We start from the raw sequence: 16781 nt of genomic DNA, 5'->3' as shown, positions 1-16781 counted from the left end.
TACTTTTTATGAGAGTGTTACGAATTCGTCTTTAACATGTTATTAACTTTTTCCCTTTTTTAGAGACAACCAGGTTTACGAAGTTAGACATCGCGTTTGTTGTCAGTGCAACAGCTGTAACAGGTGATGACAATTTCAAAGTCATCAAATCTGTGATTAAATCCATCATCGAAGAACATGGTGTCAGAAAACATCTTTACGCCATGGTGGTCTTTGGACAAGACGCCAACATAATACGTACCTTCCAAAAGGTAGAAAAGGATACTCTCATTTCAGTAATACAAGGAGCGGAATCGCCCAGTGGAGGACCGAACATTGTCGACGCCTTGCAGACGTCAAAGATGTTGTTTTTCCAGCCAAGCGGGGGCGCGAGGCCTGATTCTCGAAAAATCATCGTGATTATGATTGACCGGAAGTCTGTTAACACCGAAAGTCAATTAGAAAAGGTTGTCGATGAATATGAACGCAACAAGGTGAAGTTTGTTACTGTTGCCATTGGTGACGAGGCTGATCCGAATGAACTTGGCCCTCTGACGCCAGACAAGAAAAATAGCAGCGTCTTGGTAACTGACAAGGATGTTGATCCAACTAAAGTTGCCAAGGACATCTGGGATATGTTGGGGCTAGGTAAATAACTCCGTAGAACGGAATAGCCTAGTGTAAACTTTATTATTTGGGTACGATCCCGTACTATGTTGCATCTCGCAGGTTGTGCAGTCCTTTTGGGGTATCCCTGGCTTAACAGGATACTCGGCTAGGAGGCTTGCAATATCGGCCGTCCTTACATGCGACTTGCCTAAGCGGCATAGTCAGCTATTTCTTACTGTCACTGTCATTTTGGTTGGCAATTTTTATTTACATCCCATAAAGACAAACAATTCCCCAGGATAGTCATTTCGCGCCGCCATGTTTTCGCGGCCTGTACCTCCCTTTTGTAAACCATCCTCCCCTCATCCACGTAAGCACTAGAAATCCCAGCAGCAAGCCATTGACAAATTTGTACCAAATACCCAACTCTTACTACTCCAGCATGGCATTAGCAAGATGTATTAAATGCCGAGAAACTGGGGCGATTAAGTTCTAGGTAAACGATTTACACAACATTGCAAGCATACAGCAAGACGAATGTAAATTCAATTCGCAGCGGACACTGCTGTAAAATTATTAAAAAGAAGCTTAATGTTTTTGTTTTAGCTTTAGCAGACCCATGCTTGTCCAGAGAATGTGATTTTGGCGGCAAGTGTATTCTCCATCCTAATGGAACCACTGAGTGCGTTTGTCGCGATGACTGTCCGCCTGTCTACAGTCCTGTATGTGCAAGTGATGAGAACACCTATCCAAACAACTGCAGTATGATAGCTGAATCTTGCAGGATAAAGATGAAAATAAATTTTGTTAGAGATGGCGTCTGTGAAGGTATTAACAAAAATACCGCCTTCCTTGTGATTCAGTCCTTTTGTTATACCTGCCACTGGAAGCAACAGCTTTGCTACCCACCCAGACCAATTAAGTTCCATCTAAGTGATATAGTTTAAGTGAATTTTAAGGCTAGGATTTTTTTGCATTTTTTGCACGGTGCAACCAGTAGTTAAATGGTGACTAGACTTTCGCTGTAGATGGTAGCGTGAGAGAGCAGAGGTACAGCTGTACAGGTTATATAAACCCTTTCGTAACCTAATAAAGTTTTGAAGGGAGAATAATGCAAATAAAAGGGGTTCCATCCTCTTTCCACCCTCAAAGTTGTCATTGCATGCGATCTCGGTGTCCTCACAACTGTGGTAGCGGGAGAAGGATGTGTGAGTCGTGTCAAGTCTGATAAACACCTGTTGACCACGCTGCCGTTGTTGAAAAGTTGGATAACACTAACCAATGGATAAATCTCTATCTAGTGGATAGCGTAATTGGTTTTCTTAATACCTATCCACTGGAGAGCGATTTATAGTAGTACTGTCAAACTTTTCAACAACCGGGGCCTGATAAGTAACAGTTCCCAAGCATTGCTACTGCATGGTTGTAACCTTTGTATTCCCTGAATGTAAGTCCTGCTGTATCCGTCTGGGAAAGACAAACATTGAAGCGTGTTGATTTGTTTTTGTTTTGTAGCTTGTGGTAAGCCTGTTGACCTGCTGTTCATCGTTGAAGGAGGAGAACTGTCAATAAAAGGAAACTTCATACAATCTATAGTCGATAAATTCCTTCTTGGTGAAAATGACACTCGTATTGGAGTCGTAGCTTTGGGATTATCAGATGATCTTGTCTTGCCATTGGATGCCTTGGAAACTTTTAGCTCTTTTAATTCGTACATAAACTCATCTTTGCCTAGTATTGCAGGGTTCCTAAGGCCAGATGTCGCAAAGGTAAGCTGCAGTATTAGGTGGCGCTTTTATTTTTTGTTCTTGTTATTAAGATGGATTTAAACTGAAAACGAACATCTGGCCAAAATGTAGTGGCCTTCCTGAAGGAGAATGAAGTTGATTATTGTTGTAACTCATTTCTGTTCTTTCCATACCCAAATCCAAGTATTAACCCTTTCATCCCTGGAGGGTGACCAAATTTCATGACAAATGTTGGACATGCTCACTGAAAGTTAGTCTGCGCCACAGATGAAACTAAACACTAGTTAAGGCCGTCTGCCAAACAGCGCCGAAATCCTTGTTCAGGGCCTCCACCTGCGTATCAGGACTTAAGTACGCACCATGATTGGCCTGATAGATTTGCCGATGGATGAAGGAAAATTCGAAACATTTCCGTTTGGGGCCCAGAACAAGGATCAAGGCGCTGCTTCGAGGACGTGTCTAACCGAGGGTAAATTAAGTCTGTGATTCAGGTTTAATGAAAGTGTGACTTAAACCTTAAAAGATGATTAATCTGTGCCTTTTCTATGTAGGAGACCATGCTAGAAGAGACAATCAAATAACAGCTTTGATAATTTTAAATGCGTTTATGCGAGTTTTTTATTGCTTATAACCCTAAGCGATGCCTGAAGGAGTAAAAACATTGGTTTTCCATCCCGAACTTATTGAGCGACGCTGAAATCTCCGTTTTATACCCCTGAGCAAGACGAAAAGCATCACCTTTCTTTCATATATTTCAACGTACGATGAAATCCCGATATTGTGGTCATCCAAGGGTCATGAGTTGAAAATAGTGCACCACGGTGGATTTTTTTCTGAAGACTAATAATGTAAATACGACGAGGTCGTGTAGACAGAGTTATTGGGAGATTCCATGTGGAATGGCATGGCAATGGTAAAACACAACAACAGTTCTACTAGGAATTCCTTTAACGCCAGTGTGTCGCTTTTTTCGTTTCTTTTTTGTTTGTAGGCTGCCGTTGTCATAACGGAACAGTTAGAAGATGATGAAGCTTTGCTTACAGATCTGTCCGGAACTTTAAAGGCACTTGACACGAGGGTGTTTGTGGTGGCGATAGGGAGTGGTGTTGATGAAGCTAGTGTAAAACAGATCGCGTCTAGCGAAGGCTACGCTTATCAAGTGCCATCCTTATTAAGCATAATGACTGTAGCGACAAACATTTCCGATCAGATCTGCAACTTAGAAGGTTAGTTTATTACTCGAGTCATGTTGAATAATGAAGTACCAGTCGGGTAAAGTTAAATCCTTAATTCACCTGATAGAAAGCAGTAAGCATTTTCCTTCATTACATTTCAGGGACCCCAGGGGATTTACTGGGAGGGCGCTGGGCATGGTAATTTTTTGCTTAATGTAATGTTTTATGATTTCATTCAATGCCAGTATGCATCGTAGGTTTATAAAAATTGTTTTGGTTACAAAGGGTAAGGATGGAAGGGACTGTTTACATAAGGAATGCGGGTGCGTGAAAGTAGTAAGAGTTCTTGGACGCTAACAAGGGTTGTCGTCTGCTTTTTAAAAGAGAATATACTGTACTTGCATTGGCTAATATAAAATTAACACTGAATGAAACGTCATATATGTGCAAGATTTATTCTTTATTTTTTTCAATTTCAGTGCTGGTCACGTATCCCATTGACATTGCCTTCGCGATCTCCGCCACCAGTTCCAGCGCGAACGAACTATACACCTACATGAAGAACGCCATTACGCACATAACTATGGCATATGGCATGTACTATGTGCACCATGCGCTCATGGTTTTTGGTAGTGAAGCTTACGTTCGAATCACGTTCGCACAGAGCTTCAATAGCACTGAACAGTTTAACAGTCTTTTGGGTAGCATTGTCAGAGTTGGAGGCCGGCCGGACCTCCCTAAGGCGCTGGAAAAGGTTGCAGACCTCTTCAAGCCGGGCTATATAGGGGAGAGACCAAATGTCAGAAAATTCTTAGTGGTAATTGTGGACCGGAATACCGTCGGGGACGAGAATGTTGTTTTACGTTATGCCAAGTTCTTGGAGAATTTAGGAATAAAGGTGGGTAGAAGTTCCTATTATGGTCTTATATTATTTGTTCGTAGTTTTGTTATCAAGAAGTCTGTAGTTATGTCTTGGAACCCTGTCAATGTGGCCACTAACAAGCAGTAAGAATATGATCGCATTCGCCGGGCAGGGTCAAATTTTATTGCTGTTTTCGTTTACGATACAGCGTGACCATTGTTAAAATTGACACGACTCGGCATTTCCCTGAAATGGTCAGCATTGGAATTGGTCCACACGTCAGAACGGAAATGTCGGAACTAGATCGCCTGACCCTTCGACGATGGAACTAAATTCTCGGAAAATTTGTAAAAAGTAAAGTGTTGTCTAGGTCCTCCACATTAGACTATGTACACGATATTAGCTCAAGCACGAGTAGATAACCAGCCTGCTTATTCTTTGCACTCAGATGTCGTGAAATCGAAATCAAAATCACATCGTTACACTCGTTTATATAATTACAGTGGAACGTTGAATAAGATAGCCTAGCAGGACAACAAAAACCCTTTTCAAGAGAGGTAGGTTAAATATTGTGTTTGCATGAGACCAGGACGATGACCTAGTCTCCACTTAATGGTAGTGTCTGTGAAGAGGCTGTCTGCTTGCGTGGGTTCCACCATCTCAAGTTTTAACGACGTTTACTAATCCTTGAAGATGTTTTGCCAGATGTCAGAAGGAACACGAGGCTGAATTGAAATTTAGTGGACAACGTTCTCATACGTAATATTATTCTCATACTCAAGCACGTATCTCTGAACAATTTCAGGTGATTCCTGTTGCTGTTGGACGTGAGGTAGATCCTGTTGGTATCTCAATACCTCCTTACGAAAACAAAGTTATAACGGATCCAGCCCCAGAAGTAGACAAACCTGAAAAGCTTGTTAAGGACATTATGAGCAGGGTTTTGATCGGTAAGTTTAAAATACCTCTCTAACGCATAAGGTGAAATAAGTACGGTTTGAATTTTGGTTACCTGTAGTTAACCACACACACCAGTGTTTCACACATGGCTGATCTCAGGAATGTACATGACGCGCGTCTCATTTTAACCTAGTTAACGTGGAAGCGATGAGTCGTTCCCTAGCTCAGTCAGTGGGTGGGCACATGACCAGTAGATGAGTCTGTTTCCAGCGACCACTCTGTCGCAATCTTTGTCCATAGATCTTTTGTTTCTGGTGCTTTGTGTGTAAAGAAGCGGCTTTGGGTGTGATTGGCAAATTGTTGTCATGGGTGTGGACGGCAAATTGTTGGTGATGACTCACTCTTAATAGGTAGGGGTTATTAGGGGAATTGTTGAGCCGGAAAAAAGTAATAGTCACTCGGGGTGGAAGAGTCATCGCACTGTCTCGCAGTTTCCAGCCTCTCTAGTTATTGCACTCTCTTTGTTCTTCACACACCAACTGATTTTAGAAATACTGGCTTCCTGTCTTCTTTTCTCTACTCATCTTTACTTAGCATGAAGGGAATATTTCTCCCATACTCTGATTTCTTCATCTATCTCTGACCTTTACTTCTTGTTTAGATCCTTGTAATTTCACTAAATGTGCGCATTACGCCGCGTGTATTGCTCAGAAAGATGGTTCAGCCCGCTGCGCTTGCGCAGACCGTTGTCCAGCCTTATACCATCCTGTGTGCGGTTCAAATTCAAGAACATACTGGAATGATTGTTATCTAAGGCGAGAGGCCTGTTTTCAGCGACTTAACATTACTGTTTCCTCTAAACTACCTTGTAGTAAGTTGTCTTTTTTTTGTTCGCTTTCCGCGACGCCCCCGTCTTCTCTTACCGATTCTTATCATTATCATTCTTAGTAGCTTGTCATACTGAACGAGAATAGACATTTTGTGACCAGCTGTGTTTTCTCACTCGTTAAGTGATCAATTATCTTGACCGGGACTTGTTGTCAGTAAATCGCCTTTACTAAGACTTAATTTTTAGATCCTGCTTATTTACGTTGCTAAGTATTTTGGCTATCTCCATGCGAGGACTTGTTCTACTTTACGTTTCTAGCTTTATATCTTTTCTTTCTTGTAAACCTTTTTCATACAGCTTTTACGTGCTTCGCTTTTCTATAAACATGTTTTCTTCTCTTCTGATTCTAAACTATTCCAAGACCCATCTCCTTGCTATCAAGTCACTTGCCCATTCTATGGAACATGCCGACTTACGAAAGACGGGACTCTTTTCTGCGAGTGCGTCAATTCATGTCCTAAGATATACAGACCAGTGTGCGGCAGTGATGGAAGGTCTTATTTCAGCAAGTGTTTTCTTCAAAGTAATGCTTGTCTTCTGAGTAAACAAATCGCTGTGGCGTACCTTGGGCACTGTAGTAAGTTTGTTTATCTTATTGCTTTTCATTGATATTGTCCTTTTGAAAGTCAGCCATCGTCATTTCTTGCAGATCTACTAACATTTTTGTAGCCTCTCATTTCTAAATTAAAAGCGAAGTCTATCTTTTCAATCTTGGTCTATGGCGGAAGTGCGCTAAGGTATTTTGCCTTCGCTCCAGTCAAATAATCTAAATGAGACGTAGCATGGGTTTAAAAAAACCGGCAAGAGGTAATTACTAGGCAACATTATTGTATGACCAAGGTGTTGAACTTCGAAAAACATATTCAGCAAATGGTGAGAACGTGACTCAAATCTTTGACCTGCGGATTGCGAGTCCGACGCGCAGACCTCCAGACCACGCTGTTCCCCTTTTACCCTTTAAGACCCAACATCAACATACGTCTTCTCCACACTGTTCTTCATACATTTCGTATGGTATTGCTTGAGAGAATTTGTTCTAATATCACAACATTCTATCTCTGGTGAGCATTTCATCAATTTTCACTACCTGTCTGTTTGATCAGGCAGCGTTATTGTTGGGAGAAATTGAATGGGGATCACTATCGGGGCTTAAAGGGTTTTATTTAAGCTAGACTGAAAGTTGAAGAATTGAAACCCCGTTTTGTTTTGTGGGTTGCAGATTCTTGTAAAAACGTCAGCTGCGACTACTATGCCAAGTGCTATGCTTTGCCAAACGACACCGCCGACTGCCGTTGTGTTGAGGATTGCACCAATGAACCTGTAAAACCAGTTTGTGGAAGTGACATGGTGTCATATCCCAATCAGTGTACTCTGAAAGCAAAGGCCTGCGTGGAAAAGACAGTAACCACTGTAAAATCAAGTGGAATTTGTCGTAAGTGTTCACAACGGGTGTCTCTTTAACTACTTGTGACGGAGAAAAGAAAATTGCATGGTGTATTGTCAGTGTAATAAATTAGCAGTAACAGAGCGAAAAAATATTTATATAACGTTTTGAAGAAATATTTACAAACGTCTTGAAGAAGACTGTAAGCATTCACTCTTTTATGTTTAAAGTTAGAGTGACACGCGTAAAGTGCAAGCGAGGGCATTAGTGAGAACATATTAAAGTCGTCGCTTAACCACGACGGCGATGGCAACTGGACGGCATAAAAGCAATTGGTTTAATGAGAAAAAACGTCACAGTTGTTCGTACATTCGTTTGCCATCATGGCATATAATATCGCACTTTAAGGACGACCTCAACACAGGAAGACGATTTTCCTTTTTTTTCTTTTCCTCAAAAGGATTCAGCTGCTGAAAACTGATTCACTTATTTTTTTTTTGACAAATTGACCGATTTGCAATTATAGCGATGAATCTGAAACACTGTAAGTTACGTTTTTGCTCCGTCTTCGTCTTGGTTGCGTAAGCACACTCTTTTCAGGTTGACGCCGTCGTTTTCCGCGCCTCGCAGTCATGCCACGCAATCTGTAAAGAAAATATATGAGTGCTTGCGGTCTTGTCAAGAGGTAAATGGTCATGATCTTACGCCACTTATCCTGGTCTATTGAATTTGTTGTTGTGCATTATTTTTTGCAGAGAAGGCCGTGGACCTAGCCTTTGTTATTGGCGCCTCTGGCCCTAAAGCCACGGCTAATTTTGCAAGAATGGTGACAATTCTCAAGAAAATGGTGGATGAGTATGAAGTTTCTGAAAGCAAAACCATGCTTGCTCTTGTCGATTATAATGGCCCTGCCAATGTTAGGGTCTATTTTAGTGGCAGATATAGCAAAGATAACTTCAAAACTGTGGCAGAGAGTATCCCTGGTCCAGGATCTTTACCAGGAACACTTGCTGGAGCTTTGAAGAAAGTTAGCGAAGAAGTGTTTACACTAAAACGCGGCGCGCGGCCGTTTGCAGAAGATATTCTTGTTGTTATGACTGAGGGCGATTTTAATGAGAACTCGTCCGATATCAAGACTGAAATCTTAACGTTAAGGGAAAAGCCAGTTAAGGTGATTGTTGTTACCATCACCGATGATCCGGATAAACCCGGAAAAGACAAGTTCAAACAAATTGCTTCAGGAGGCGATCTTGTTGTGATACCGAAGCCTGGCACAGAAGAGGAAGAGGGAGAAAAACTGCCATTTACAGCCACTAAAGGTGAGTTTAGGTAGGACCTACGAATATTTACTCTGTCTGAAGTTTCTTTTCACAAGATGAAGCTGGGACAAAATGAAGTCAATTAACAAATAATATACCGGTAGTTTGTTATTCATATTTGATTGTATTGATTACATACAATGGAGGTCATAAGAACTTGGGACACAGTAGAAAAGCCCTGCCAAGTTATTGTTCATACGACTCTGTTTCTAGTGAGAAATTCTGGATCAGCTTTGGGTTCATCCCTTCATCCATCCACTTTCCCCCCACAATGTTGTGACCCCAAACGGTCTCACTTTCACCAATTTTGCTCAAAGTTTAACATTGTTTGGGGTTAAAGGGAGAGGTCGCTAGTTTTATTAATTTAACCAAGGTCCCGACCTCCATTGTTACTTGTTTAATAGACTTACCATAGAGTTTCATTCACCGCACCACAGTCTCTAGAACTAGCTCGTTAAACTACGTTTTAGTCTTAATAACTCTCTTTTGGAGGTAGAGGAAAACGATTAAGCGCAATCTGGCCTATACAGTGTGTATATAGTTTATCTTATTCCTCAGAATTGAAAAACACAGCATTACATGTCTGAAACTTACTTTTCTAAACAGAGTACCACAGTTGCGCTGAAGTGAAAACATCCGGGTACTCATCAGACGGTCATTATCTTATCCATGTGAGTGACAGGTGTCATGATCCCATACGGGTTTACTGTCACAATATGGCGTCCGATGCACCACAGGAATTCATCAGCTTGGAATCAGGTTCTGAGAATAACTACGCTGTTATCTACCACGAGCGGCTGCGGAACAGGTTTGCCTGTAATGGACCTGCTCGAGCAGAATTATACGCTGAGCAAGGCGCAACGAACTTCACTAAAGTGCGTCTAGATCTTGACACCATGAAACTTGTAGGCGACGACTTCACTTTTGCACAGACAAGAGTGGGTCGTGATGTAGCTTACGGCACGGCTGGTGACTGCTACTCTGTCAACCCAAGTAAATGCAGGAAGGGTTCGTTCAAGGTTGACTTGCGCGGGACGAGGCTACGGGTACGGGACGATGTGACCTGGTCCTTCCAAGGATTCCCGAATGGTCTGGAGATTCAGGATTACAGTAGATTATATGACGGTGCTGTGATAACCGCCAAGTGTGGCGGATGGTGTGGTCGCTGCAAGCCCACCAGAGGCGCTATTTTGGTAGAGCCTTTATGCTCTCTTCCAGCAGGTAATTCTGGTAAAAATTGGAGCCTTTTATTTTCCACAGTACGAACAAACAACGTACACGTGAAGTTTCTGTTGTAAGAGAGTACTGCGAGGTAACCTTCGTTTAGATCTTTTCTTATTGCGGAGTTTACTACTCATTATTATCATTTTGCATTCTTGACAGCCTTCTTGGTAACTTGAAAATTGAATCTTCATATCTTTAATTCAATTCCCTCTCGTAGGTGTATGAATGTTCATTAGATTGCACAGTTAGTTCTACTTACTTAATTGACGTGTGTAATTAGTTCGCTACTTAACGCATTACATTTTCTTTAGACTATTCTCCTACTCTTAGGCCTCCGGTAACGGTGCTTACTCTTTGGATAGCTCCTTCTAAAATGTTCTACAATTGGTATGGCGTTAATTTTTGATGGAGCTGATGCCAGCTAAGGAATTAAACACATTTTAGGTATCCTTCTGATGAACAGTTACAATAAAAGATATTTCGAGAAAGAACAATTTGCTGTATGCCACGTTTTGAACCCTTTTTTGTTATTATTTCAGCTTGTCCGTATCCCATGGATGTGGTTTTCGCTCTGGACTCTTCATACAATGTCACACGATCAGAATTTGAAGAACAGAAGAGTTTTGTTCTCACCACGATCAGTGCCTTCACTATTTCCAAATCCAAGACACATGTGGGAATTATCACAGTGTCTGAAACTGCAAGAAAGGACGTTGAACTCACAGAATACAGTGACCCAGATTTGCTGAGAGCTAGAGTGTCTTTACTACAACCTAGGAAGACGCCTGCTTCAAGTCCAACGAGCAGGCTAAGAGATATGCTGCGAAAGGCTTTAGAGATCTTCAAAGCCGGAATAAGAAGTCGGGTAAGAACGTGAACTATGAATCACTACGCATGCTCAACCACTACTAAAGGGAGATTCTTTCCTTTTTCCGTATCTTATGTCTTACGGGGGGCCTCAGAAATAACTACTCGAGGCAAGCAGCTCTCAATCTTTGCTTGCTCGAGGTAGCTTAATGCTTGTCTTTACGTTAGAGGCCGACTCAAGACCTCGCCACCAATGCTAGTGAGCATGAGGAGGTATTGACTTGTTCCCCAGGAAACTCTCTTGTTCCCGACAACTTGTATGGGTTTTTTTGGGCTTTGCAGAAAAACCGAGGCAACTTTTGAGTAAGAAGGCTAAACATACAAGTTGAAGGGATAATTGTACATCGAAGGGTTTCGTAGTACTAGAAACTGCGACTAAACGCTTGCCATATTTGTTATGTTTGCTCGTTAAGAATTTAGTTGCGTTGACTTGTTTCCCGCTTACTTCGTGTGCTATTTTACTGCAGGTACCCAGGTCACTCATTGTAGTAGTCTTTGGGGATACTACTGAAAATCTTGAGACATTTGCCGCTTCTCTAAAATCGAGAGACATTCAGATATTCGTCATCGCTGTCGGTGTAAACGCGCCATCTCCTAACCACATTGCTCTCGCCAGGGAAGGAACGAACGTTCACACACTTAATTCAGTAGATGATCTTAAATCTTTGAGCGCCAGGCTAGCAAAGGACACTTGTAATGGTAATCCATATGATTATATGACCATTCTATGATTTTATAGAACAATATTGTTCATTTTCGAACAGGCAATAAGAGAGTAATATACAGTAAATTGATTATTGTAAATTCGAATTCTAGTGTAGATAAAATCGTTCAAAGTCCAATGCTCTGATGTTGCTTAACTGCTGTTATTACTTCCCTTATTATTATGTCCCTCTCTTTTCGGGCGATCCCGCACCTATTTGAAAGATTGTTTTTGATAAGCTGGGAAAAAAATAAGGATTGTCACATAACAATGCCCCTATCCATGAAAACAATGGAGGTGCAGATTAAAGGGGACCAGTGAAATACGAGGTTTAGAACGGTGCAGGTCTACTGCTCTTTTCATTCCAGTTCTCAAACAAGTCAGTAATTTAAAAGAAACAGAAAATCATCTACCATGAATGAATAGCTAAAAAAAGACCTTTTTTTTTTCATCCAATCTTTCTTAATAGTTGTTCATTTTGACTAACAAAATGTTCATCTACTCATAGTGTGAAGTGAAACAGTCTTCTCAGTAATACTAAGTGGTACTCAAGGACTATTTTCTGTGAAATGTCTGTTCGGAGAAGGAATTATCGCCTAGAATTTTCCCATTACTTGAGGGTAGCTAAAAAGTTTTCTAGATGGCCCTTCCACTCATGTACAATTTTCGAAGCTTATCTAATAAATTCCCTACCAATTTCTGAAGTTTAATTTTCACATTTCACTTTCCAAGAGAGAAGAGAAAAGGAAACCTTAAATTTTCGGACTGAAAATTGCAATGGAGAAAGAGATCAGAATTGTCTCACTTTCGTAACACGTCAAATTGCATCTAAAATTTTCAGGACAATCATACTCATGCCCTTGTAATCTCGAAGACTCAAGTTTCCCCTAGGATGACCGAACAGATACAAATTTTTGGCGCCACTTAGAATGCATTTCTAGATATCTAAAAGTACTCTTGATAGCCTAAAAAGTGTTATCAATGTATTTAGAAGGAAACCGTCGTTGCGTACCCTTGAATATTATAAATTTTCACTCTTGACTATGGTGTTTTTCTGTGCTTTAGTATTAAAAAAATGGACATCAGACATTAAAGCTAACTCAGTGAATTATGTCCTGCACCTCTAAATAGGAACAACACGATTAAACCTAAGTAGCAGTGTTCTTTCACTTGCAGACCCTTGCAGAGAGAGAGTCTGTCAGAAGTACTCTCGCTGTAAAGCTATTGATTACATTAATTCAGAGTGTGTTTGTCCAAAACTGAGTGACTGTCCACCAACTCGTGATGAAGTTTGCGGTAGTGATGGCAAGACGTATGGTAATGATTGTGAATTACGAGTAGACGCTTGCATAAATGGAAAAGAGACTACTGTTGCTAATCTTGGGCCTTGTGGTAAGTGTTCATCACCAGCTATGTTGTTTTTCGTTTTTTTTTTTTTTCGTATCCATAGGTAAAAGGTGGATAGCGCTATCCACTGGATGAGTCTCTGTCCAGTGGCTGGCTTAATTGGTCTTCCTAATACTTATACGTATCGCGATTTATCCTGTAGATAGTGCATAGTTATTAGAGAAGACTGGTTATGAAAGGCGTCAAACGTCAAATAAGCTCCTTGACGGTGCACAAACCTTTGTTTTGTGTTGGCAAATTGTCATGGAATAAGTTAATGGAACAGTATTATTGGTCAATACGATCATGATGTCAGGAATGCTATTGAACGTTGTGCACCGTCAGGTGTACAAAAACATACAACAAAGGGGTCTGAAGGGTTTTATAGCATTCCACTCTATTAACTATGAATAGTGCCATCCAATTATTGAACAACTGGGGCCTGGAAGATATCCTCATCTGGGACTGAAAAATGACATGGACAAGCTGAAATTTTCTTGATACCCATACTTTACTGGCTTAAGAATTTAACAGGCGTTGACCGTTTGGACATGCTGTGATGCTATGAGAACACATTGAGTTGCCAGTTACCGTAGTTCCTTCATACACAGTCACATTTTGACACATTCTGACCTACAATTTGCGCGATGTATTTAATTTAATATATTAGGAGGCGTGGTTCGAGTTCCATCTACCTTTGCTTTCAAGTAAAAAAGTACACAACCTTGTCTTTTTGCTAAGCAGGTTCGACTGAAATATTTTCACTCGTAGGTTTGTGTGCTGGAAAGAAGTGCAAAGAGCATGCGCGCTGCGAAGTGAAAGACGGAGAGGCAAAATGTGTATGTAAGGATGTCAGGGAGTGTCCTCAGACAACCACCCCGGTATGTGGCCGCGACAATAATACCTACATCAATAGATGCTTTCTGGATGTCGCAAACTGTTTAGATAACGAAACCACTGACGAGAAGAAAAGTGGAAAATGCGGTAAGGTAGTATACAGATTTAGCCAAGCGTAAAAGCGGAGCTCCTTTTATATTCTTAGTCATTCACTAGGATCAATATACTTTGAAACAACGTGACCTAGTTAATTAATAAGCGTGCTCACCCTCTCGGGCCCCTGACTCTAGAGGCATTTGTATTATCCATCATTAATTGACTAGATGAAAAGTGGAAAATGTGGTCAGTTATAACTTCTTTGTGAACAATCGGCTGTTTTTTTTTTTCCAATCTCGGGTCAAAAGTTACTCCCCTACTGACTCCAGTTCTTCAATTCTTCATCTTGCATTTTTGGGACGAAAATGGGCAAACGACCTTAGTTTAATTTTCTCCACCTTTGAATATGTCTTTGTTGGGTAGGTAATGTTAACCAGCAAGCCTAGTATAGTGGAACTTTGATTAGACGAAGAGCCACGGACTGTCAAAATTTGTTCGATATAACGGGGTTTCGATATGTCGAGGTTCTTTTTCATTTATTTTACTATTACTGGGGTAAAGAAAATCGTTCGTTACATCGAGGACTTCTTTATATAGAGGATTGTCAAATGGAGGTTCTACTGTACTTGACGCCCGCGTAGCTGGCTAAGCTATAGACGCTCATGTGAAATAGTTCACAGGCTGATTCATTTTCAGTTATCTGACGAAGGGATATGTTGCCTCGTAGAGTTAAGTGGCTCATCAAGCACAGCTTTTCGTTGGAGAGGATCGTTCTTTTCCGGAGCATAATTTGATCCCATTAGCTGCAAAATGCATATTATGACCTCTTCTTTAAAAGTATTCTAAATGATTATTTCTTTGCGCTGTCGTGTTATAAGCTTTCATCGCATCTTTCTCTTAGTCTTAGTAAATATGCTGGCATGTTATTTCAGAACCTTGCGCCAGTGTAAAATGCAAAGATCCGAAGACATGCGATGTTGACTCCCAAGGAAACGCTAAATGTATCTGCCCTGATGAACTTGACTGTGCTCCTATTGTTAACACTGTGTGTGGGAGTGATGGTAAAACTTACCTCAACGACTGTGTAATGAAAGCCAAGGCATGCGAAAAAGATATGGACATCTATGTTGTTATGGATGGATACTGTGGTAAGTTACCATTGGCCTTTTCTGAGTTCCAAAAACTCTCACTTTCTTAACGAGACTAAGTGCAAAGCCTTTCTTCTGAAAATAAATTTTATTCGCATGGGATCAAAAATGTCATTTTCATGTTAATGGCGTCACACTTAGCCTCGCTTTGAAACAGAGGCTTAAGACAACTTGGAAATGGCTTATAAGCATCATGGTAGATTTAGGTAACAACTCACCACGTGGTCGGAGTTCATCCTGATTATTTAATAGCATAAAGCACTTTGGGTTATTATTGCTCCACTCTGGACTGAATGCCAATTCAAGATATGGTTAGCCCCAGTGTTTCTGATTAGGTTACTACATGTAGCCGTTTTTGGCTCGTTGCGTAACGCTCCTCCCTAGCAGCGTTGCGTGACGAGACAACAACGGCTTCGAGGGAGACTACATGTATAGCAGAAGAACCTAGAAGTATTCCCTTCCTAAACAGAATGTGCGTTCAGATGCCCATTCCCCATTTCTAAACCTACCTCACTTATTCAAAAGGTAGATATCGCTATCCATTGTGTAAATCACTGTTCACTAGGAAGAGCAGTTCGTTTTTCATTGAACTTATTTACTGAAATGGGGTTTATCCGGTGGATAGCACTATCCACCTTTTTGATCAACTGGGGCCTGGCAATAAAGAGGCAATTTGAAGAAAATTGTCTTGAGGTACAACAAAATGAATTACCCGAAGGATTTGATCCAATTATTCTGCATTCAAAATGTGTCTCTCCTTTTCTGATTTGAGCAGAATAACAACTGAAAAAGACACTCAACGGAAAATCCCTGGGCAAGAGCTATTTTACTTGAACTAGAGAAAAGGGCGAAAAATTTCGCATGTTTTGTGAAGAAGAAATAGCCGATCAATAACACTATATTTTAACGATCTGTGTCCTGGGCCTGTGGTAATTGGCGCTCGCTGCTGCAGTATCCTAGCCTATATTTGCGTAGTTTTTGTAGTTTCCCTTATCTTATTTCTTATCTTATTGTTTTTAGTGAAGTTAGTAAATGAAGTAATCATCTTCTCGTTCATCCTAACAGGCCCATGTGACCTGGCAAAAGATTGCAAAAACAACACAGCTTGCATTGGAAACTTTGACGGTTCAGTGACGTGTAAGTGTCGAACACAAGACGAGTGCCCAAAGGAGGGTGATGGTGTTTGCGGATCAGACGGACAGACATACATCAACAAATGTCAGTTAGATGCGACCGCTTGTGCCAATAATAAACAAATACATCAGCTTCACGTGGGACCTTGTGGTGAGAAACATAACACAGTTGATTATAAACGAGATTTTCGCCTAACGTTAACAGACCGTCTTAAGAATCCCTCTTAAAGCGGTTTGTGATCAACGTTCCCAGGGTTCTCTCCTACCCGCCCTTCGGAGCGAGAAACATAGTTTTTACAACAAGGGATCTTACAACCAGGGGGTCTTACAACCAGGAGTTCTTAAAACCAGGGGTCTTACAACCAGGGGTCTTACAACCAGGGCTTCTTAAAACCAGGGGTCTTTCAACCAGGGGATCTTACAACCAGAACTCTTACAACAAGGGGTTCTTACAACCAGGGCTCTTAAAACCAGGGGTTCTTACAAACAGGGGTCTTACAACCAGGGTTTCTTACAATCAGG

General features: G+C 41.1%; 2 protein-coding genes across 2 annotated transcripts in view; one reads left to right on the top strand and one right to left on the bottom strand.

Annotated features, from left to right (window-relative positions):
- The window catches only part of LOC140943368 (protein LZIC-like), a 296884-nt gene extending 281723 nt beyond the window's left edge, over positions 1–15161 (bottom strand). The window contains exon 1 of the mRNA XM_073392454.1: positions 15157–15161. The gene's annotated coding sequence lies outside the window, so the exon portion shown is untranslated. The remainder of the gene's footprint in view (positions 1–15156) is intronic.
- The window catches only part of LOC140936593 (uncharacterized), a 167774-nt gene that overhangs the window by 113414 nt on the left and 37579 nt on the right, over positions 1–16781 (top strand). The window contains exons 93-107 of the mRNA XM_073386122.1: positions 64–627; positions 1195–1416; positions 2104–2357; positions 3328–3562; positions 3991–4409; positions 5179–5323; positions 7382–7594; positions 8302–8865; positions 9472–10086; positions 10629–10954; positions 11424–11655; positions 12836–13051; positions 13817–14029; positions 14911–15126; positions 16192–16410. Coding sequence (XP_073242223.1) covers positions 64–627; positions 1195–1416; positions 2104–2357; positions 3328–3562; positions 3991–4409; positions 5179–5323; positions 7382–7594; positions 8302–8865; positions 9472–10086; positions 10629–10954; positions 11424–11655; positions 12836–13051; positions 13817–14029; positions 14911–15126; positions 16192–16410 — 4653 coding nt within the window. The remainder of the gene's footprint in view (positions 1–63; positions 628–1194; positions 1417–2103; positions 2358–3327; positions 3563–3990; positions 4410–5178; positions 5324–7381; positions 7595–8301; positions 8866–9471; positions 10087–10628; positions 10955–11423; positions 11656–12835; positions 13052–13816; positions 14030–14910; positions 15127–16191; positions 16411–16781) is intronic.

This window comes from Porites lutea, chromosome 1 (assembly GCF_958299795.1).
Source record: "Porites lutea chromosome 1, jaPorLute2.1, whole genome shotgun sequence".
Taxonomy (NCBI): domain Eukaryota; kingdom Metazoa; phylum Cnidaria; class Anthozoa; order Scleractinia; family Poritidae; genus Porites; species Porites lutea.
The sequence above is the reverse complement of the archived record's forward strand: the minus strand, read 5'-3'. Positions and strand labels throughout refer to the sequence as shown.